Source organism: Diorhabda sublineata, chromosome 7 (genome assembly GCF_026230105.1).
Source record: "Diorhabda sublineata isolate icDioSubl1.1 chromosome 7, icDioSubl1.1, whole genome shotgun sequence".
NCBI classification, from domain to species: domain Eukaryota; kingdom Metazoa; phylum Arthropoda; class Insecta; order Coleoptera; family Chrysomelidae; genus Diorhabda; species Diorhabda sublineata.
In genome coordinates, this window is record NC_079480.1 from 33560702 (window position 1) to 33586103 (window position 25402).

At 32.6% G+C, this 25402-nt stretch overlaps 2 protein-coding genes across 5 annotated transcripts in view; one reads left to right on the forward strand and one right to left on the reverse strand.

Moving 5' to 3' along the window:
* Window positions 1-21037, forward strand: part of LOC130447147 (fasciclin-1) — a 35184-nt gene extending 14147 nt beyond the window's left edge. Inside the window, exons 2-14 of one of the 4 annotated variants that reach the window (XM_056783823.1) lie at window positions 678-822; window positions 910-1097; window positions 2196-2338; window positions 3236-3332; window positions 4523-4700; window positions 5516-5676; window positions 5816-5935; window positions 11303-11560; window positions 11632-11852; window positions 13320-13482; window positions 13903-14080; window positions 15845-15868; window positions 17620-21037. In XM_056783823.1, coding sequence (XP_056639801.1) covers window positions 678-822; window positions 910-1097; window positions 2196-2338; window positions 3236-3332; window positions 4523-4700; window positions 5516-5676; window positions 5816-5935; window positions 11303-11560; window positions 11632-11852; window positions 13320-13482; window positions 13903-14080; window positions 15845-15868; window positions 17620-17804 — 2061 coding nt within the window. In that variant the 3' untranslated portion in view covers window positions 17805-21037. The remainder of the gene's footprint in view (window positions 1-677; window positions 823-909; window positions 1098-2195; window positions 2339-3235; window positions 3333-4522; window positions 4701-5515; window positions 5677-5815; window positions 5936-11302; window positions 11561-11631; window positions 11853-13319; window positions 13483-13902; window positions 14081-15844; window positions 15869-17619) is intronic. The other 3 variants (XM_056783824.1, XM_056783825.1, XM_056783826.1) reach the window with 3 other exon arrangements.
* LOC130447149 (transmembrane protein 161B) lies at window positions 17884-24261 on the reverse strand. Its single transcript, XM_056783827.1, has 8 exons — window positions 24156-24261; window positions 23721-24095; window positions 23576-23655; window positions 23293-23508; window positions 22580-22696; window positions 22372-22512; window positions 22059-22233; window positions 17884-21904 (listed from the first exon to the last, which is right to left on the reverse strand). Exons 1-8 carry the CDS (start codon window positions 24156-24158, stop codon window positions 21524-21526), a joined length of 1488 nt encoding a protein of 495 aa, XP_056639805.1. The 5' UTR covers window positions 24159-24261; the 3' UTR covers window positions 17884-21523.
* Window positions 24262-25402: the final 1141 nt, after the last annotated feature.

Consider the following 25402-nt stretch of genomic DNA (forward strand, 5'->3'; position numbering starts at 1 on the left):
AGGTATCAATCAATAAAATTCTCTCTCCTGGCCATAATAATGAATCTAGTTCGATCCAATCCCGATTTTGTGGCAGGATTTCTTGACCAAACTTTTCTGGTTAAGTTCATCCCATAAATGCTTGAGTTCTGGCTACGAGCTGGACAATCCAAAGCTGCAATTTCCATATCATATAAATACTACTGTACCAGTATTTGGATTTAGCATTGTCCTGCATGAGGACGAAGTTTTCGCCGATGAAACGTGCGCAAATCTTTTTCCAGGTCTTCTCTAGACTTGTTATCTTCTATCTGTACCATGCAAGCACATTCTGCTTTCGTTCGAGAAGATAGTGGAGGCCCATGGTTCTGGTTAATTGTAAACGAATTACTCATTGGGCTGAGGTTAATTTGGGACCAAGGATAGTTGCCTCAAGTCTTCTTTTTTGACTGTCTGACACTTTTCGTGTTTGCCTGTAATTTGCGATTACAGAAGTGTCTTCTGGGTAGATAGTAACTAAAGAACTAGAGGTAATCCAGGTCCTTGACACTGCTGGAATAACGACAAGACTAGAAGGATCTAATCCTTTCGAATTGATGGAATGAAGTTAGTTTTAAGATCAAATTGTTAACATCAATGCAAGGTTGTCATATCTTCTAATCGAAATTATTTTATTATATTTAATTTTCTATTTACAGTTTTATGCTTACATGGAACCATCAAAATCGGCGAACTTCACGCTGGGAAATAAACAATGTACCATATTCGCGCCTATCAATGCGGCTTTCCAAAAATTGGGCGAAGTTAAGGGAGAAATCGAACCATTAGTTTTGTATCATATGCGTGAGTATCATTTTTTAAGTGAAAATAATACCAGGGCAGTATACAACTGCTCAAAATTTGTTCTAATTCTCATAATTATTTACATAGTCAACATTCCGAAGACTACTGATCAACTAGGCAGTTCTTATACATCTCTGTTGACGGAGCTGTCGGGAAGTCCGCCGATTTGGATAACTCATGTCACTGGAAGCTACCACAATGATATATACGTGAACAACGCGAGAATATTGGTCAGTCAATCGAACGTAAAAAGTTCCGGTACGAACTTAATGCAGGTACTTAGAAATTTTGTTAATATTATACGAGGGTTACGCTACATTTAATGGTTGATACATTTTTGTCGGAATCTTAAAAGCTGGAAGATAAACCAACGTCTCAAAAGCTTCCAAACGTTTAAGCAGATTTTCTGCAAGGATCCACGCATCTGCGCTTATCCTTATCCTTTTCCTTGTACGCGGATCAAAGTTGAAATCGTGGTTGCAATAGATTTGACCTTCGCACTAAGATTCCATCAATTTTTTTTTGATTATGTTAATTTTTCTACTTGAGCCTTCGAAGGAGCTAGTTTTTGAAAAAATTATTATAAACGTAGCGCATATTTTACATTTAATAAGATATCTTCATAAAAAACTTCTCTTCAGAGTACAAATTTAAGAATAATTGGGGTAGAATGCACCCTTGACTTATTCCTCTTCTTATTTCAATCTCAGGGGATATAATTATCACCTTTTTCCAGTTCAACTTGATCGACAGTACATTTATAAATGTCGTGTGTCATATTCTCACATTTTTAACCAGAATTTGATTTCCAAATCAATGCTCCACGTGTACTCAATCCATTTCGGAAACCAAATTGAGTATATTCATTTACCAGGAATCACTTGTGTCTAAAACAGGCGAATAAGGTGGATGTAATACGATATCCACCATTATTTGACATTTTCGTCAGATTTTCATCTTCAACGAATTCATTTTAAAAACTGATTCGTTCAGCTGGGGATTAGTATTATTAGAAGATGATCCAATTGTGACTACTCCAGATAATTAGTGGAAGAATTGGTCAGATGGAATATTGCATGATGAAACAACGCTTTCCTCTGAAGCAAATACGATGGTTTTTGCTCGATTTTTTCGTTTAAACGTTGCAGTAAACTCGGTTAATACAAGCCGTTAATAATTTTCACTTTTCGAGTTTTGATTGGTCTATTGCATTCATCGGACATGGTTTTCTGGATGGACAAATATGCACACAGTTTTCCTATGTTCAAATTTCCTGATAATGCCTGTTATTTCACCTTTTCCATTTCGTTTTTGGGGTAACTGGGGATAACTTATATTATATGTGTTTTCGATTTATTGAATTGTTGTTGCAGGTGCTCCACAAAATTGACGAAGTTTTGAGTCCAACGATATCGCCGAGTTCTGTATCGAATCGAATTTACAATCCAACGGCTTGGGAATTTTTATATAGTTATGATTCGTTTATTGAGAATAGTCAAACGCCGTTTAGAATTAGGTAAATATTACACTAGTTTACAAAATGTAGTACCGTTTTAAATGAAGAATATTGAATAGTTTTGATCGCCCGAAACAAGAACATTCTTCTAAATCAATATAAAGTGGTGTCACAAATCACCAATTAGAAGGTCCTCTAAGAGGACAAGTCTATTTGGACTTTCAGCCCATCAAGATAGATGGACAAGACATTGAGTGGAAAACAAATATCTGGGACTCATACTAGATAGTAAACTTCTTGGTAACAAACCTCGAAAGGTGTGCAGAAGGTTCGCATGGAGGACTCGAGGTTGTAATCCAAAGATCCTACTATGGATGTAAACGGTAATTGTGACACCAATTAACACACATTAGGCATTAGAACTAATTTGAATACCACTAGTACCAATCTCTCGAATGTACAAAAACTAGCTTGCTGGATCATGAAAACAAACTCAAATTTTGTTTATTCATTGCCGATTTGACATTAGGAAAGATATAGAAGTCCAAAATCCGGTGTATAAGGTGGATGGTCTAGCACTGTGATATTGTATTTGACTAGAAACCTCTTGTGAGGAATGAGGCTTTGCTCACACTTTTCACATGTTAAAATTTACCGCACACATTCTTATATTTAGCTGAAGGTCAAATCGAATCGAAATTTTCGGTTTTTCGACCGAACGTGAATCATCTTCTCGGCCATCTTGACAACGTTCATTATACTCAAAAACACGTGGACGCGATAAACAATTATGACTTGCGGTTTCTCCAAGTTTCATGTGAAATTTCACGATAATCCGTTGATCTATACGTATACAAACGAAGGCCACGGCTACACTGCTTTGACGAGTCTGTAGCATCGCTAGTCTCGTTACTTAATAGTTTGATTTATTACAAACCACGGCTGTTCCATTTGCAGAAACTTTCTTCAGAGAGTTCAACAGAAAGGCAAGCAAGACATCTTTAAGGACGAAGGAGGACATACTTTTTTCATACCAATCGACGAGGGTTTCGGGGTACGTAAACGATAAAATTTCTTATTAACAATATTTTTTCAACTCCAACACAAAATGCAATAATAAAAATTATGAATAGCATATAGATTAGTGAAAAGAATTGATTCACAAAAATACTCGATGTCTCTGAAAACAAAACGCACGTTGGTATAGTTTGTAATAGTGAATTCTCATTGGTTTTCAGTTGTGACGTCATAGTTGAGCAGTTGACTGCTTGATGATCACGAGGTTATCGTTGCCAGCAACGTAGCGTGTGCTGTTATAATTCAGTTTTCATTTATTAGTTAAGAATAAAGTGAATAAACCTTTTATAAGTTATGCTCTTCCATTATTACATAATCACTTGAGAAATTCAAAGCATAATAGACTTAATTACTATAAAATATTAAAACTACTTACGATAAAATGATCCTGGCAACAAAAATAATTACAATTCAAACGACCAACATCTTTAAACCATTTTTGTTGAATATGGGTTTAATAAAAACATTAAGCAGTTGACTGCTTGATGATCACGAGGTTATTGTTGCCAGCAATGTAGCGTGTGCTGTTATAATACGGTTTTTATTTATTAGTTAAGAATAAAGTTAATAAACATTTTATAGGTTAAGCTCTTACATTATTACATAATCACATGAGAAATTCAAAGCATAATAAACGTAATTACTATAAAATATTAAAACTACTTACGTTAAAATGATCCTGGCAACAAAAATAATTACGATTCAAACGACCAACAATTTCAAATCATTCTTGTTATATATGGGCTTAATAAAAACATTGAGCAAATGACTGCTTGATGATCACGAGGTTATCGTTGCCAGCAACGTAGCGTATGCTGTTATAATACAGTTTTCATTTATTAGTTAAGAATAAAGTGAATAAACCTTTTATAGGTTATGCTCTTCCATTATTACACAACCACTTAAGAAATTCAAAGCATAATAAACTTAATTACTATAAAATATTAAAACTACTTACGTTAAAATGATCCTGGCAACAAAAATAATTACAATTCAAACGACCAACACTTTTAAACCAATTTTGTTGAATATGGGTTTAATAAAAACATTGAGCAGTTGACTACTTGATGATCACGAGGTTATCATTGCCAGCAACATAGCGTGTGCTGTTATAATACAGTTTCCATTTATCAGCTGATTCCAATTAATTTATTACATTTGGCGTAGAACGATAGGGCGGCTTCTATCGACGAGAAAATAATCGATGGTCATGTGATACCAAAGCAAGTGTTATTTACAACCCCAACGAGAAAAGATGTTCCATATCAAACACTCGCCAACGGAGACAATACTATCAGGGTAGTCATTTCATTTACCCAAGAAAAAAGGGGCTCGGAAATTGTCAGTGAGTAAAAATTTTATACTTATACTCAAGTTCGTTACATAAATGCTCGATAGGATTTAAATCCGGGGTACGAGCTGGCCATTTCGACATCCTGTAAATACTGCCGCACGAAACCTGCGGTAATCGGACGGACATTGTACAGTATTTGAATAAATTTGACGTTGAAACGACGTGATCCCCTAAAATTTCTTCTATGCTATTGATACCCCCGCTAAACCGCCAGTTTCAATAAAAACCAACTCGAAACCATCCGGGAATCTTCTCCAAAAGCCACGTTATCTTTTAGGCAACAATATTTGTTCAGATTTTCAGTAGACTCGTCTTCTTTTAACCCCACCATTCAGGCACAGTCTACTTTCGTCTGAGAAGAGATCGGAGCTCCATGGCAATTTCTGTCCAAACCATCCAGCAAGCTCGTCCAAAAGTCACGATTACATCTATGAGTTACTCCTCGAATCTTTCTCCAGGTCTTCTGTAGACTCGTCCTCTTCTAACACTACCATGCAGGCATACAGTCAGTTCAATTCAATCTGGTAAATCGTAGACTTGGTGGGCTGAGGTTAATTGGGGGTCAGCAGCTGGCCTTTTCGACTCCAGGCTAGCTTTTCCAAGTCTTCTTTTGATCGTCCAGATATTCACAGTCACTTCTCGCTTTTTCCTGAGCTATTGTTGAACCAGTGAGAGCTGGATTTCTCGGCTTCAAGGCAATACTGTTCACCGCACCAAAATAAACATAATTTCGAAAAAGGAACGAAAACTATCTTCCTAAATTAGTTTTTTTTTCTATTTGTTATCAATTTCATATTATTTCACAGATTATGTTAAAAGTCACACACTTTTCGGTGACGGTAATCACACCCCCGGCGTAGTTCTCGCGCAAATAGTTAAAGCCAACATTCCAGTTAAGAACGGTGTAGTTCACTTGATCCAAAAACCACTCATGGTGGTCGATAGTTCCGTGAGGAAGTTACTAGAAGTAAGTATATCTCTTTTTTTACATTAAAAAATCATAGCAATAAAAAGATAGGTTATAATTTGAATATATATATTTTAAATTCGTTCAAATTCCAAAGGAAAAAAAAAACTTTGATATTACCCATTAAATTTATTTAAAGGAGCAGATGGATTATATTTGCAACGTTGGCAACGTTGCTAGACACGACAATATTCCCGAATATATCCAGGATTACGAGCCGGATTACTACCAGAGATTCCCCGAATTCATACAACAACCTGTATGTTTTGAAATATATCGATAAACTATAGTAATAACAAAATTATTCAAAGTGATTGTCGTATCGTGTTGTCGTATAGCTTATTGATTACAAGGTGGGTCCAATCGAAAACAAGTTTCAACTTGCTACAATCGTACCTGCTCGGCACAACGTAATTTTGTACCATAGATTTAAGAAAATTATCGATTTCAGGAGAGTTTAGTACCAAAAAAAAAATCATAAACGTTTGTTAAAAGTATACAAAGTGAACCGGAAAGGCGTACGACGTGAATTTCGATCACATGACATAAATCAGAGTCCGAGGAAAAGTGTGATTGGATCGTGTGGGTCAGAAAGTTCGAAGCTACTGGTTCGAGTCTCGATCAGAAGTCTACGGGACGCCCAAGATCAACAAGAACAAAAGACACAGAAGTTAGAGAGGCAGTTCAACGTAATCCTGGTCTATGGACTCGCAAACGATTAGCCAATAACATCTTTGCGTCGCATTTTGTCGAACGCTTTCATAGTTTCAATAATATTCTGTTCACTTAAATGGGCGTGTCAATAGACAGAATTGGCGTTACTGGGCTGTAGAGAACCCACGTGGCAAGCATCAAAAGCATCTGCATTCGCAGTCACTGTAAATTAGTGCAAAAAAATGTTGGAAAAACTCAATTTCAGAGACTGGAGGTAAACTCAATCTCTGAAGACGATAATTTGGTTATCGAAACGCGCGTCAGACAGTGTAATCGTAAACCTTGATGTAGACGTCAACGATTATTTGTTTCCAACACAATCACGTGTCTTTTTGTTGTAAAAACAAAATGTAATATCAAAAAAATGAATAATTTCAAATTTAATGCTACTAAAGAATTAGTTTATTTATAAATGACTCACCTTGTATTCAGAGCTGAAAATCCGAGCTTGGCTAGCTAATAAACGCTATAAATAGCTTGCTTATCATACAGTATAGATACAAGCGTAAATATTGGCAGCATTGGTGTAAATATAGTAGAAATTATAATACAGGGTTGGTAGAAAATATATTTTTAAATAAAATTGGACTTCCCACTACCGGTTCAATTTGTACTACAATAAACTACATGAAAATTCAAGTTTTAATACGCGCTATATAATTTTAAAACAATGGTCCTTTTAACTTTTTACTCTTAGATCTTTTTCTTGCTAAATCCTCTTGATTGTAAATCTCTTTCGATGGAAAAATCAAAATATTTTTTGATAAAGACCGTAGGTCTAAAAGAGAACTGAAATCAAGACGATTTATCAAGCTCTGCCTGTCTGTCCTTTGTGAAAACCGCAGTTGGAAACCATTCTATAACAGCTGGGTGGTCTCAGTACCCAGATTTGGCTTAAAAGATATACAGTAAAACCTGCTAAATTGAGATCTCAAGGGACCAAGACGAAAATACGTATTTTGTATTGCTCGAAAAAAAAAAACAAAAATCTAGATTATTCTAAAAACTAATACGCAAAAAAATCATATTTTATAAACATGTCTCGGCATTTATTTTAATATAAAATATGATTACTGTAAACACTATCCTACTGACTGCGCCAGTTATAATTTCACAAGCGAATTAACCACAATTCATTTATTTTATCGAGAAACACGTTTCAGCAACTAGCAATCAAGTACAAGAACATTACTTTAAATCATAAACTAATACGCAAAAAGTTAATATTTTATAAACATGTGTCAGCGTTTATTTTAATATAAAATAGGATTACTGTAAACACTTGGTAATGAATTGTAGTTGATTCGCTTGTGAAATTACTCCTGTTATAAAAATATTGTAATTTTGAGTTTAATAAATTTTTAAAAATAAATTTTCGGGCTTCGAAAATATAACTGGCGCAGTCAGTAGGATAGTGTTTACAGTAATCATATTTTATATTAAAATAAACGCTGACACATGTTTACAAAATATTAACTTTTTGCGTATAAGTTCATGATTAAAAGTAATCGGTTATGTTTGCTTGTACTTGATTGCTAGTTGCTGAAACCTGTTTCTCGATAGAATAAATGAATTGTGGTTAATTCGCTTGTGAAATTACTCCTGTATCATTCAACTTTGTAAAAATATTGTAATGTTTAAGAATAAATTTTCGAAAATATAACTGGCGCAGTCAGTAGGATAGTGTTTACAGTAATCCTATTTTATATTATTATTTATATATTATTTCGAACGAAAAAATCCAGTTCCTTCAAGAGAAAAGCGTCGTTTTTTGCCTAATGTTAAAGAAATAATGATCGGTTGAGTAATTTAGATCAAATCCAATCAAAATAGCAAGATAGAGCTCTTATTCAACGGTGCCAAATATAATGCGCAACTCCAGATTCAACTGACCAAAACGAATAGTTGAAAAAAAGATTCACGATTCGTGAAATATCCACAAGAGTATCGTCTCCAATTCCTCCACGCGGATTTTTGCAAACGTGGCTTCTACTTTCCATTCTATTTCGAAAAAAAAAAAACATTTTTTTATTTTTTCAGAAATAATAGCAAGTTACGTAGTGGGTATACAGATTTTCGCAAATAGATATTTATCATGTCGTTTAGTCGACCACGGAAAAACGACAAACTTTAGTTGTATATACGATTAAAACTTTTATATAGAAAATTATTTAAATATTTTTTTGTTTACTTTATTTTGCTTCTGAAGCAATATCAGGTAATTTTCATGCGACATAAAGTGTTTGTCACTTGTGTTTTTTACTATATAGTCAAAGAAAACGGGTTCTAGGATGCGAATTCCAGTTGAGTCCCTAAATTTTCAGTATAAGTATCGAAAATAATATTTATCGGCAATCGTCTTTGGCAATTTTTGGAAAAAATACCACAAATCAAAGTTTTGTGTCTTCTAATTTAACAAAAAAACGCCGTTAATGAATTGTTAGATTTATTTACATGGTTTAATCAATGATTTGTTAGTAAAATTGGCTTTTCATTTAGATAACGCCATCTAGTGGCAATAATACGATTATTTCCTTCAAAAACAGTGATTTTCCAACAGGAGAAAGAACCTTCTCACACCTCGGAGATCGTCATGGCTAAAATCTACAAATTGCACTTAAAATGAGTTGATCACCCACAGTATTCACACGATCTAACCCTCAGCGACTTATTCCTATTTCCTAACCGTACAATTTCTTCAGCAGGAGACACATATTCATCTTGTTTCTTTGTTACTTTGGAAACCTTTCAGACCACCCTCGTAAAACGCCTATTTAATTTACTCAATTGAAGTATTGAATTGAAAGAATGTTTAAATACAACTCATTTCATATGGTGTTATTTACAACCAATGCTTTATAGATGTTTTTTACCACTAAGAGAAAAAAAAATTTCCGGGACTCACTTCACTGAAAATTCCCATCTAAGGACCCATTTTCTCGGACTAATAGCCCGGGAAATGTTAAACTAATAACCAAATATAAATATTAACAGTAAAAATTAAGAAAGAGCACAGAAATGGCAGATTTTGTTAATAAAAATTGTGTTTTGGTTTTCCAACGAACATCAAACTATGATTAGAGAACGTAACTTATTCAATGAATTTATAGTTAGTAGCATCACCGTAGCTTCCATAACCACCATAACCGTGTTCTAAATCGGTGAAAGTGTCCCGCTACTCATATGACGTACGAATATGTCAAATCTGACCTCGTCATCATAAAATTTGACATTTGACAATGACAGTTGTTCCTACTAAGGAAAACAGAATGACATCGATTTCTCTATGGTGCTCGGAGGCACCATCTCAAGCTACCGTATTTCGCTGGTCCAAAACTGTTGTGCCAGAAAACATAGAAGCTGCGCGTAAATTGATATTTCAAGAGCGTATTGTGACATACTAATGCACGATAGTTCCATGGTTTTGCCCATTTTAAAACTCGCAAGTCTGAATTGTTGCAAACGAATGCAATTTGTATACTAACTTCACGTTCTTGCATCTTACAGAGATAACTGCGACGAATGAATGGCTTTTGGGGTGGGCAAAACCTTTTTGACCGGTAATATACATGCCACTCTATCTTCAATAATATGAATAAAACACGCAGAGTCACAACCATAGAGATATTACATATAGAGTAATACGTCTCGATTAGAATGAGAATCATTTATGTATATCTATCTTTTTCTTTTGTTGCGTACTCTAACTCGATTCGACGGTAAATTTCTTAATAGACAAAGACGTGAATACATACAATACACGAAACATCCTTCATTTCATTACGAAAGCCGAAATCTACCATTTGACATAACTCACAATGTCTGTCACTCTTAGAACAAAAAGTTCTGGATTGTCATGAACCGTCTTTTCTTTCATAGTAGTTTCATGATCTGGGATATAGCGTCAACAGAGTAGAGGAGCTTTTAAACGTTGGATTGCGGCAGCCATTTTCAGTCTGTTGATTTAATTTTTGATAAAGTTTGCCATTTCAAAAGATCTTTACATTTCTTGGTCTAACAACCGAAAATTAGTTCACACTGCATGTTATATAAAAGTAGAGATTAGTTTTTAAAAGAATCCATAAAACAAAAACCGTTGTACGTTACGAACTGGCTGCGTTTATCCGGATGATTTGAACCTGTAAAGCTGATTTGACGGGTTTGTACCACTCCAAAATAAGGAATCCTCATAGAATGACGTGTTAAACAACCAGGTCTGGCAAAAACTGCTCTGGGTGGGATTCAATGTAAATATGTTAAGCTTCTGGATCACCCACAAGTCGAATTGCTCTGTATTGAGTCGAGCATCTTCAGAGCATGCTTGGGAACCGAGTTACGATTGTGGTAGCAACATTCCAAGAGTGGTCGAGTCTTTTATAGAAGTTTTTGTGAAGCTGTCTTTGTTATTTCTGACACACAAACTGCTCTCAATCTATTGACCAAATTCGAAGTAGTAGACGACAGCGTTCTTGGTAAAATTAGCAGTTTGAGTCTTTGCTACGTCAAGCTCGATAAGATTGCTTCTACCCCATTTAAGAATATTTTCAAAATCGGTATTAACGGTAGATATAGTAACTTTATCTTGACTGAATCACTTGTATCCATAATTTCAATTTCCATCCACTCATCAAAGACCAACAATCAACGTCAACTCTGAGTCTTGACGGGATTTAATTACTTGTTTGTAGTATTTCTTGGAACCTTTTAATTATTTTGTAAGAAAGGGATACAAAGTTGGTTGGGGATTCAAAATAAAACAACAAAAATAATTTCGTATATATTCGATTCATTATATAAAGAATTATGTACCTTAAAACGTGTTATTATGGGAATACTAATTTTATTTATTAATAATAACGTTTTTACAAAAAAATATATATATAAAATGATATCAGACTTTTTCTGTTATCAGGAACAGGAAGGACGCATCCTGAGCAACTTTTTCAAAGCTATCCAAGACGCTGGTAAAGAAGGAGAAAAATTATTGGAAACGTTAGACAAAGGACACGACGTAACTTTATTCGCTCCTTGTAATAAAGCGATGGAAGGCGATTTAATTTTGAAAAAACTTTTAGAAGACCCCACTAAATTAATAGATATACTCAAAATGCACGTAATCGTAGATAGCAGATTATATCTAGAGAAGATATTCCAAGAAGGACAAGTTAGGGTAAGCAAACACGATTTTACAGCTAGAATAATAAGTATAACAAGAAAAATTTATAAGAAAATATTTCGTAGCCTTTTCAATTTACTACTTTGAATACTGGAAAAATTCTCTACTTCAACGTCGTTTCCTCGAACACCAACAGAACGTTATCTGTAGAAGGAGGTGGAGTAAACGCGACTGTTATCCAACCCGATCTAGCCGCAACCAATGGTATTATACATATCATAGATAGAGTCCTAGGAGTACCTTACAACACCATATTGGATAAGCTAAGGGCAGACCCTATGCTTTCGTAAGTGATTAATGTTTCTAAATACATTATTTCAGTTGAATCAATATTCCATATCTGCCCAATTTTCAATCCATTTATCGAGATCCTAGTTATTAATTGAACCTAAATTAAACTTAATTAAACCTGACTAAGTAAACCCAACCAACCTAATATAGAATAAACCCAACTTAATCTAAAATAAACTCACTCTGATCAAAAGTAAAGTTAATTTAACCTAATCGAGAATAAAAGGAACCTAATCTAACCTAAAAAACCAACTAACCTAAGGTAATCCTAACTTAATCGAAACTAAAGGCAACTTAAATTAACCCAAAGTAAATCCAACCAACCTAATATAGAATAAACCCAACTTAATCTAAAATAAACTCACTCTGATCAAAAGTAAAGTTAATTTAACCTAATCGAGAATAAAAGGAACCTAATCTAACCTATAAAACCAACTAACCTAAGGTAATCCTAACTTAATCGAAACTAAAGGCAACTTAAATTAACCCAAAGTAAATCCAACCAACCTAATATAGAATAAACCCAACTTAATTTAAAATAAACTCAAACTTATCAAAAGTTAAGTAAATTTAATCCAAACCTAATAAAGATAAAAGGAACCTAATCTAATATAATCTAAATTATACCAACTAACCTAAGATAAACCCAACTTAATCGAAACTAAAGGGAACTTAAATTAACCTACAGTAAACTCAACCATAAACTCAACCTAATCGAAAGTAAACTTAACCTAATTGAAGCTAAAAAGAAATCTAACCTTATCGAAGATAAAAGGTACTTAACCCAACCTAATCTAAGTATATTCAACTTAATCGAAGCTAAAGGGTACCTAACCCAACCTAATTGAAGCTAAAGTAAACCTAACATAGATGAAGGTTGAGAAAATCTAATCTAATCGATGCCAAAGTAAATCTAACCTGATCAAAACTAACCAAAAAATGGATACGTTTCTCAATCTGCTTAACAGTATTTCAATGTACTTCTTTAGAAATAGTACACGACATAGATTTTGCTGTTTTTACAATAAATGTTGTATAAATTAATAAATTTTCGAAAATTTGTTTAATTTGCGAAAAATTAAGAGCCGAAAACAATTATTTTCAATATATGATTTCATCATGTTATAGGGTCTAAGATTTTCTACAATTTTAATATGTACAACTTTTCTGTATGATTAAAAATAAAAGATATATCAGCAAGTGCTTGTAAACCTCAAGAAAATGATTGCAATTCAATATATTTTCAACTAATCAAATAAAATGCCATTTTTCCCAACTTTCCCGGACTAATAAAGGAAAGAAATTAACAAGACAAATTTCAAACTTTAGAAAAAGGTCAAACTTTTTGGAAAACCTTGATATAAGCTCCGTGGTTAAAGTACTTACAAAAAAAACAAGCTTGAAAATTTATTTTCAAATTCACTCAAAAATTTTATGATTTGTTATTATATTTATAAACTAGGTTAACATATGAACTGGGAAATCTTCAGAATTTCAACTATCAATTAAACAACACGAAAAAACAATTCACTTACTTTGTACCATCGAATAAAGCATGGAAAGATGCCGAAGTTGATCTGCCATCTGCCATTAAGAAAGTATTCATGAAAGAATACGCTTTTCACGTAAGTATTATTTTATTCTAGTACATTATCAATTTTTTCATCGTATTTCTTCTTTATTTGAAACTAATTCATAGAGATCACCATTTTATTTTCTTTGCTCCCTTTTCAACACAATGTACATGTAATTCTGAAACATTAGATCAATTAAAATTTTGAAATGATTTATGTGAAAATATTTCAAAAAGAATGAAATGAAAAATCGCTTACTTAGACCGACGTATGAAAAATATTGTTAAATATAAGTAATAATGACAGCTGACAGAAAGTGGTTTCTTCTTTTTTGTATAAGGTCTCTTTTATTCTTTGTCCTACAGTCATTTCACTTTCGCGAAACAAGAACAGAAACAGAATTTTTTTTATTTGTTTATGTATGGAGAATTTATATATCGGAAAATTTCACCCGCATTTTTTTATTTTTAGGCGACGGCAACATTAGAACGTCATTTGGTTGTTTCTAACGAATCTTATACAATGGAAAGGATTAAACAATTATCCAATGCTACCAACACTTACGGAACGTTCGGAACAAGACGTGACGTGAATCTGCCAACGACTAGAGGCTCTTTAGCACTTTACATCGAAGAAAAAAAAGATAACAGTAAGTTTTAGAATGTAATTTTCTAAATCATAAATGATCACATTTTACTACGAAAATAAAAATATATATTATACGAGGGAGATTTGACGGAAAAGTGACTTTTTCGTAAAAAAATTTACTTCCCTGCAGAAAGTATTTTAAATACATTCAAGCTTTTGATCGCCACTAAGTATCGTGGCACCCACCTTACAGATTTGTAGCCTGTCAGATGGACGTTTTCAAAAGCAAATAACAACATTGTTTCATGGTACGGAGCAGTTTTAGGCAACTAGAGAAACCGATGAAAAGTTACATAAATATTAATTGTTTTTCCACGTAAAATATGTTTCCTTTATATGATATAATACAAATTCCCCTATTTGTCAAATTTATTTAAAATATTAACACAAACATGGCGGAAACTAACAATATAATCACATAACGAAAGTGCCAGCCTCTGGAAAGTTACATTTCCGTTAAATCGTCCTCGTAATCCACTAATTAGTAAACGCGTTTAGTAACATGAGGTACGTTCCGCGATTTCCCAACCACTGAAATTCATTAATATAAAACGTTGTACACGTAAGCTATAAGTGGAAAGCATCATAGACCAAGAATATAACGGCTTGATAAGCACGTGCAGAGTAAAATAAAAAGTTGGCACTAAAAAGTGACTTTTTCGTCACCAATCTCGATCAGATCCATCAATCTTTAATGGACGACCAATAGTCTTAGATAGATCGTTGTAAGTGACAACTGGAACGTACCCATCGTATTAGATAGACAAATTCGAACGACCTGTCATTAATTTTCCAATATGGCGTCTATGGGCAAACATGATTATCACTCGGGAGTTTGTTCAAGTGGGCCCGAACTGTCGATAGAGAAAGAGAGAGAGGACATAGATATACCACTCTCTATCTCCCTCTATTGTATTTTGGAAAGTGGTAAATCGATGCTCCTTCTCTCTCTTCCAATAGTACGATATATTTTCAATATTAACTCTATGATTTTATAATCATACCGGTAACGGAAATGGGTAGGGTTTGGTATATAGGTTGGGTTGAAGGTGAGGACTCAAATATGCAACCATTCATTATGAAAAGAGGCAGTGTTATAAAAAAGTGAATCTACAGCTATAATTTAACAAAAAAACGCTTGAATTGCGTATAATTTGAGAATAAATTGCTTGAAATAGCTCGAAGAGTTTGAAACGACACCTAGAACGAGCCTAACCTGACGTAACCCAACCTAACCTAAACAACCGTTTTGTTATAAAGAACGACTAACCCAGAACCACAGTTCAAGCACCTTTATCACATTGGCATAGCTGTGATTCAAATTGTATCCGCAATTTTATATTCCGTATTGAAGACCCCACTTCCACCTCATCTTGCATACCAAACCTCACCACCAGCTCAAAGGCATGATACAGAATCTACCATAAAAATACTTCAAATAAACACAAAAACGTCCCACTTTTGCCCACAAACGCCATATTGAACCACGTGGTTTGGAGAGCCTAACAATTAAATTTCAGTATGTTATTTGAACGAAAATAAATTGATTGAAGTATTTTTTTAAAGATTTTGGATTTCTCTTAGAATTTTAGTTGTTAAGACTTTTTTTCCAATTATCATCATTATCGTATAATTTGCTTTAATATTTTACTATTTGCAGTATTATGTTTATTAAGTCCTTATTTCAACCAAGAGGATTGAAGTAAAAACATTTTCATCATTATTTTATCATTTATTAATTTAATTTTCGTTAATTTTTTTGTAGCTAATCCAGAATCTGAAAATACATGTAAGTTCTCCAAAGATAAATGTTTTTGTGTTTATTTACATGCTTTTTTTGTCGGTATCGCTAGAATTTTTATAAGATATTATGTATTATGTAATTTTCGTGAATAACTTAGTTCCAAATTAGTCGATGATATTCAATTTAATAGGTAGGTATCATTAATTCGAAAAAAAGTACGTATACTTACTGTTTAAAAAACAATTGTTATAATGATATATTCCCTCGAAAATAAACTTAAAAGTTTATAGAAAACACAAATTGCACACAATCACTCGCTTAACTTTGCACAATTCACGTAAATCTTTGATTAAATATCACAAATTCAAATATGCAATCACATTTAGTGAACTATCCTCTCAATTGATAAATTTATACAGATTTCACAATCACCTACCATACAAATCAAAATGGCAAATCTCAGGTACAATATAATTTGATGTTGTGCATTGAATTTCATAAAATTGTTCCCATTTAGAACACAGATGAGTAAAGCTTTTCGGAAATTTAAGCAAATGATTATTCATCTGACAATTGACATTGAAAGTAATGACAAATTTTATTACACTAGCGCCACCATTGCTCAATTTCACAAAACGATGTGTTTCTATTTTGTTATTGTTTCCCGATTTGCCACAATTAGTTAATTTTATAGTGAATTCTCATAGTTTCGGATCTATAGCTTGTGATATCTAGTCCCTGTGTGATAAGAAAACGATCAATTTCGTGTATGTCAAGAATCATGTTTTTAAACCCAGTGAAATGTGAAGTGGTTCGCGCCCCCTCACGAGGTAGACGTTAAGCTAGTTGAGATAAACTTCTTGAAAGGTAAATACAAATACATGCTAAACTGTTTTAAACGATCCCGGCTGATTTTAACATATGACACGGAGAAAGTTGAGTCATGGGCCGACTAATGTCTCCAATGAAGGTTTAGATAAGAGAAAGACTAGAATCAAATTATCCCAATCTCCAATTAAATTATAACGGCTCCATTGTTTCCTCTTATTGTATTACGCACGAATTCTAACAAGAATTCATAAATGAACGCATGATGCCATCCAGTGGGTAATAAGCCCAATCAGTTTCGTTCTTAATGCACCACGGCTGCAGTATCTTTTGTGAAGGCATTGTTTTTACATGGAAAAAAGGATGTGTTGAAGTAGAACCGAGCATGTTTTTGAAGACAAACCACCATCATGTCCTTTCTGTAAGTGATTTTTAAGAGATATTTCTGCAGACCTTTGCCCCAGTGTTATATAATTGTGGTAAACAATGTAAAGTCACAGTATTGATCAGTATATTTTGAAAAAGGTTGGCTTGGAGCTTGGGAATGATGAAGCATGCTTCAGAGCTTGAAAGCTGCTCTTGACCAAGCTTCTTTCGTTTCACAAGTTGTTGCTGATCAGAAAGAGTTGATAGACCTGAATATCAACAAGAAATCTAAATATTGGATTCGTTACTAATTTGAAACAAACAAAACGATTAAAGGAAAGTTTCTTTACTCGTTTTTGATTTCAGTTCCTAGCAAAAGGAAATTAGAAAAATATCTATTAGGGCTTATGTAGGGAATTTCAAGGAAATTCAAGTTTTCAAAAATTGATTTCTATTTATTCTTTTTTTTATGAATTAATAATTAATATTGATAGCTGTCCAAGTAACTATATGGTCCAAAGTTGGAACATTTGATTGATAAGAAAGATGACAGTTGTTACCAGTGGGGATATTTAGACATATAACATTTTATTTATTTTCAGCATTCATTATCGTGTGGAAAGGTCGCAAGATACCAGTTTTCAGACCGAATGTCGAATGTACCAATGGTATAATTCATGTAATCGATCTTCCTATGATACGAGATGAAGATATTATAGTCGCTTCTGCAATCACTTTTGCTCCTCAAGTAACTATATACTTAATATTTTTATTATTATTAATATAAAAATAAATTTTGTAAAATGTACATTACATCATTCATACAGGGTTTTTGTAAACAGTTGTAATTACATAAGATGCATATGTAATTATAATATGTATTATATACATTTCTAATCGTTTTTTTTTATTTAGTTTATTTTATATAATTATATAGGTACTTTGAAAATTTTGATTAATATATTACAAAAACTCTGTGGAAATTTCATTACATTCCTAACAGGTTGACTGCCATTTCTCAATTATTTTGTAACACTATCGAATCAGTCCTATAGCATCGGAAAAAAGTAAAATGAAGAAATAAATGAAAGAATGGTTAAATGAGATAAAATCAATATGGGAAATTTGTAAACAGGACTAGAATAATTGAAATATGATCAACAACTATAAAATCTTTGGATAAAAAATGATTGCATATAGAAAAACAGTGAAATTTTTTAAATAAAGGGGAAACAACTCCAAAGAGTTATTTCGAAAAATATAAAAATAGAGGTTATAAAAGGAAAGAAATTAATAAAAATGTGAGATTTTTTTAAAATAAATTTCTTGAATTTTTGTTTATGGAGCTCAGAACAAAATTGAAGACCGAAGCTACCATTAAAGATAAGAAAATAATGGCTACATTCAAATTGTAGAATGTAAGAATTATGCAAAATTGATTGCATATCGTTAAGTTGCTGTATGTCAAAGACAATGGACGCAACCAATCGAAAGATAATGGGAAAATCAGTTGAGGAAGGTTTTGTTTGGTTATGAGAAGAATTTACAATGGACTTTGTGTTTACATCCATACTAACCCCTTGAAGATGTAGCTGAAGAGGTCTCAGGATCGAATACTTTTAAAGGTCCTGAGTGACTTGGTATTTGGTTGAAGGCTTGTAGAAGACGCCAATGGTTCAATAAAAAATATAACCATGTCTTATTTAATTTTATTAAGAGTGTTAAGACTTGGAGGCGATCAGATAAGTCGTTGTAGTCCAGTACCTTGTGTATAGTTATCCCAGGGGACGGCACAAACGAGATTAGATAAGTTATTCGATTGGTTATTTTATTCTTCTTTTCCTCGAGTCTTGTCGATATAAGTATACATCTAACTAGTATTTTCGAATTATCTCGAAAATTTTTAAAAATGTTAATATAATAAGTAATTTTTTATCTATTATTTACTTGTACAGTTTAATTTCGGCGGTCATCCTGTTAATAATGAGTGTAGATTAAAATCTAAAGATGATGCTTTGAGGACTTCAGACCCTCAGAGCCTGAAATCAAAATTTGTGAATCAGCTTTTTATCAAAAATTTCCAAAATGTTACTACCTGCTATTATTTCTATTATAGTAGAAAAAAACAAAAAATCGTATTAAATTTTGGAATTTGACAATATTAGATGTGATATTAAAAATTTTAAAATTAAATTTTGATGAAAAGTTGACTAGTAAAATAAGCCCCTCCCCCCAATTAATAATCTATGGACGTACTAACAGAACAAAATCTGCTATTTTGGTGTATGAATTTTTTGTTAATTGATCCAAAAAAAAAGGCTGAAAATCGCCACCCGATTTTGATTATTGAAAAATCTCTTCAACATTAACTTTTTCATTGCTTCGTGGGGGGAAACCGACTGTTTCTTGTATGCTGTCCTCTCGCCATAGTCTTTTGAAAGTTGGTACTTCATAAACGTCATCTGGATTTGACAATTCTGGCGCCATCTGTGTGTCAGTCATACGACTTATTGAGTGAAAGTCTCACTGGCTCGATTTATAGGAGGGTGTCGCAATGAAAAGGTTAAGGTGATTTTTTTTTATTGTACTACTCTTTTTATTCTTAAATAAACGTTTCAAAACTCACTTGCTACAAATGTTTAGGTATCACAATGTTCGATTTGCTTTAAAAAAATAAATGAATGTAATTTTCGTGTATTTATAGTAACAAAATGAATACCTAATAAGAAAAACTATAAAAAGACTAACAAAGTAATAAAAAAAAAATGATAGACTATGAAAAGCTAAGAAACATGAAAAGTTTTGGTGAACATTTAATATTTTTCGAAATAAAACGCTATGTGTATCGTAAATAATAGTTGAATATCAAATTTAAACAATTTCTACATATGATAAGAAATTTTTTAGGTTAGGTTACGATTCCGAGTTATCCGGAATACTTTAAAACGTCAATTTTGTTATATCAATGATTGTTTTTAAATTGTACCTCTATAGAAACCAATAATATTTAGATATAAGAAGTTATTTATTATTTTATTTAGTTGGAATAGATGGAATTGAGACTTTTCAGTAACCATGATCATGATGTGAATGGTTCGAAAACTAATCCGGACCACTTTCACTATCATACAGGAATCGAAAGAAGCAATCACTTCTAACCTATATTTTATCAATAAATACTACCAACATTACGCTTTCGGAAAAGTTTCCATCTAAAAAAATCAATTTTTTTCAAAACAATCAGTTTGGGAACCGATCAATTTTGAATTCGGTGTTCGTTAATTGGTTACCAATCGATTCGGAATCAACCGCGAATAAGATTTTTATTTCAACGTGAAAATGTAAATTGTAAACTTTTGTATATGCCGAACGTATCAAAACAATGCTTATCGCTTGCTATTTTATTTGTATATAAGAAATTAACGTGTAAAGTAAGGCGTACACGGTGCGGTCCTACCGGAGGGGCTAACCTAACCTAACCAACACCGACAATTAGGCTTTGGTTATACTGGATGCCGTTCCGTGCGTTTTTTTACTCGTGTCAATTGCTTTTATGAAATCAAGAAATGCGTCATCTTCAGCAGCTTTTCTCTGGGTCCATGCATTCCGAAAAGTCCTTGTTGAGTACCGTTTTCTCATAACATCAATAAGAGTACAAAAACGTCCAGACTCGCATCCAGTATAACCACGGCCTTACACTGTTTCTGAAGATGATAACTAGAAAATCGAAACGCATAGGTCAACGTCTCCGGCTCACCATATCGTGTATGACAACCGTAATAATTTAATGTGAATGTAATTTTTTGTCAAAGTATTTATTTATCACTGTTAGTTATATTAAAAGAATTTAAATCGCAAATAAGGGAAGAATAAAAATATTGATTATAAATCGAAAAAAATACTACTAATTCTAAATAAATGTTTCGACTGTATTTTCAATCATATTTAAGCTTTTTTATGATTAAAGTGTGAATTGAGTTGTAAATATTTCTATTTTCAATAAAGCAGTCTATGCTCTAATACGAGTTTCATTTTCTGAACTGGGAAAATGAGTCTTTACTCATATCTTCCTCCCAAAGCCGATTAAGCGCTTTGGCTTGAACCCTTTATGTCATTAGGCAAACTGTGAGGCTTGCCCAAGTGCTTAAACCAGATCTTCCTCCATGCACCAACGACACTCCGGATCGTCCGTGATGCCCATGGTGTGGAGATGGCAGTGTCTTCGTTAAAAATCCTGTCCATTTGAATGGATTTCAGCTAAGACTTTTTGGGGCTAACTCATATATTCCCTGAAAGAAGTTTTTCTTTTAGATTTCCTCAGTTCCCTTGGGCCTGTTATATACTTTGTCCAATTGGCACTAAAATTGAAGGTGTGAATTTATTAATACCTCCTTGTACAATATTTCCAGTACCAAAGAAAAAGTTAATCACTTTGGATGGATAAAGGAAAGTCTTTAGTTGACTGAAAAAGGGAAGTTAAATCAAATTTGAAATTATTTATTCATATCAAAAATTGGAAAAATAAGATTGATAAATTAACCCGAAAGAAGTAGTTGCAAAATACAAAAAACAACACCACCACGTCGCAAAACCGAACAAACCCCTAAACACTATATACGGAAAAACCTCCTTCAAACTTTCTATGGTTAAATGAAATTCGGCTGCAGATTCCAGTATGGATTTACCATTTTCTTCTGTTTGGAAATAACCTGCCGGAGTCGAATTAGACGGTAGAGTATCGTTGGGGGACGTTTGGTATTTCAAGTAATGTCCTGTCCATTGGTATTCACCGAGTGTTTTGTACATGAAGGTGAAGAAGACACACAGTACGATCGGCGCTACGTACTGGACCGTTACGATGCAGAGGTAATAGAAAACCGCAGCGATCTAAAAATTACAGATTACTATGTACCAATTGTTAAACATTAAACAAATAAGTATAGCCACAACCTTTAAACACAAGAGAAATTTTTCTGCAAATAATTTTGTTTCCCTCATTGAGTTCGACCACGTTATTTATAAAAAAATGCGTGGGAATTACCTGTTTCTGCAATTCTTTATTTGTTATTCTTCCGGCTTCCTTTTTTTGTCTCTCTAAACGGTGATGTGCCATATCGAGGTAAGCTTGTAAATACCACGGCATTAATGTTAATTTAAGACACATAGTTACAACTATTGCTATCAACCTGAGAGATTCAAAACTATCTTCAGTCATCCTAAAAATCAAATTTCATAGGCATAGGAGTCACTAGTATGTTTTCATGAACTCGTGGGTGTTTTTTACAGTGTATTATTGTAAATAAAAGAAGATGGATGAATTAGAAGAAAAAAAAACGCAATTGAGGAATACTTACAGTGGTTCACTTCTTCCGGAAAATATTCTAACAGTCAAATAATCTCTAGATACGGGCTTTATCCAAAATATAACTAAAATAAATGGTAAGGCGAAAGTGACATTGAGAAATAACTGTTTAAATTTGTTATCTTGAAAATATCTAAAAGGAGAAAGTATAATTTTACAAAAAAGTATTGTACACTGTTTGGGAATGAAGTATTTCTTACTTCAATAAAACCCAGTGCATTTTGGCCATACGGAATCCTGGAAAAGTAAACAAAGCTCCCAAAATCCCACACCAAACAGCCATGATGAATTTGAGAACGATTTTGGAAGCTGGTCCACTGAAAACAATTTTAATTCAATATAAACAAACTTGAGAATATAACCAAAGTTACTGCTCAACACAATTGCCATGAAATCTAAATCGAAAAAAAAACAAACTTAAAACCCATGGAAATGTATAAGAAAGTGTGCAAAAAGTATGGAAACAATCCATTTAATATAAAAATCGCAATTCGTGAAGTAGAAGCACCCAAATACCCTCCCGAAAAAATAGTGTTCAAGTTTGCTTGTCACTAACTTGGACAGTGTCTTTTATCCTATCTTTCACCTAGCGATTCTCATTTATTTCCAAGAAAAAAGAACACAACATTTTAACAAGGTAGAAGAGCTACTTTTAAACCTAACCTAAATCAAACTAATCTAACCTGTTAGGTTAGGTAAAGATAAGTTAGATTATACTTATTTTGAACCTAACTTAATCTAATCTGTCAAGTTAGTTTATGTATAAAACATAATAAGAAGTAATGATATAAAACATTGAAAATTCTAGAAAAAAAACGTTAAAAATATTGATTTAAGGGGTGAATATCAATAATTGATTCAAGACTTAAAATATGTGGAAAAATAATATCAAGGATAATGAAAAAACACTTACGTTGTTGCTAATCCTTGTTTATGTAAAAAAGTCGAAGCACTTTTATTAAAACTGACATAAGCGTCTTCCAGACCAATTTCTAACATATTTTCATCAACAATCAAAACCATCATGGATATTAATAAATATACAAAGCCCATGACAATACAAGTTGATCTCTCCCCAACAGATTCAGTTCCTTTAAAATATTGTATAGTTAAACTGAAAAGTAATTTACTATTATCAGTATTAAGGAAATTCAAAAATACCTTCATCAAATCATTGAATATTTTTGAAAGGATACACTGCGAAGAGTATCACCAAAAAACACCACACCATACTCAAATTCATTTCGTTTTTCAATGGAAACCAAAATTGGTAAAGCTAAAATTAATAATTTTCTTTATATTGTTCATAATTCACTTAAATTATGTAGGTATTAAACTCACTTCTGTCGTTACATAAACGCCGAAAGTGTAAACGGAAAAATCGACGAGCCACTGGTATTCCGTATAATATCTTATATGTATAACATCTAAATTAGTAATTTTAACACTATCTAATTTAATGTCTAGTGATCGCGGGATATGAAAAGTATCCGTAGTGGTCTTGCCGTTCGTTTGAATTTTAGCATTTTTACGATTTTTTGATTTTTCTTTGGGAATATTTGCTAATTCTTTCAATTCGCTATCAGTGGGATATAAATATCTAACGAGGCCAGTGGAACATAATAACCACCTGGCAAAAGAAAAATAAGGACCTACTTTTTGAATTACGCTTATTGCGACCAATGTTATTACCAACTGGGCCCCCAACAACGCTGCCTTGAATTGAAATATCAATTTATATTATATTTGAAAAATATAAAAATATATAAATCTTACCATGGTCGTTTTAGTATTTAACTCATTATTAAATGGGTATTTATAGAAAATTTGCAGTACCTGGTTACTTATGACATAACCTTAAAAAATTAGAGTGTCTACTAGTACAACGTTGAGGAGATTTATTACATTTTTAATTTTTTTCGAAAAGAAGGATAATTCATATAAAAGCATTATACATTCATTTGTGGTAATAAATTTTGATGAGAATTCAAAGATTTTATTATTTTTCACAACTTTTCGAAGTAGAAAAATGTTTTTGCAAACATATATGGCACAGCGAACATTTTGAGCTTAAAATTTAATTATAAATTTATATATTATTTGAATTCAATACAGAAATTGAAAATAATATTTAAATAAACGTACTAATTTGACTAGGCAAATATATGGAAATTTTAAAAATTATGTTTATGATATAAATAAACTCCGGCATATGCTCATCAATGAATTACACGGTTTAAGTCAAGATTAACTTAATTATATATTTAAACAAGTTTATTAGGTGGAAGTTTCAATGGTTTAATACAAAAATACAGCTAGAAGCACAAGAAAATTCCCAAAATAAAAAGGGGATAAGCAAATCAACATTGAAATACGAAAATTGTCCCCATGTATTGGACACTTTAGGGATAATTGAGTACATTATATATTTATTAGGTACTCCAAATAGTCTTTACATATTTAGAATTTGAAAAGGGATAAACAAAACAACATTGAAATACAAAAACTGTTAATCTCTTTTAGAATAATATATTTTCATTATCGGCTTAGTAGATACTCCCAAAAGTCCTTGGGTACATTTATCTAAAATCATTATTACACATTAGACATAGACATATTGTCCTTAGTTAGTTAACAATTTCCTAAAGTTCATTCCCATTACATGGAATCTTCTTAACTTTAACGCGTGAATTTAATTAAGTGAATTTAACAAAAGAGTGTGCTATAGAGACATCTAGTTTATGGCCACTGAACTATGTAAAATCAAAATATGCTGCTAAAAGCACGTTAAAAGTGAAGAAAACCCTCGAGTTATGCAACTTAAGCAGCAAGCATTTATAAAAAATTAAAATGTTCTTTTGTTCTGTTCTAGTATGATAATAAATGTTCGTATATAACTTTTTTGCATGTTCTCTCCATTATAATAAGTTGGCATAATAATTTATCAAGTATCTTGAACTTAAAAAGTTTGTTAGTGAATTTATGTGTTAGAGACCATGGATGTATAATATAAAAGAAGAAAT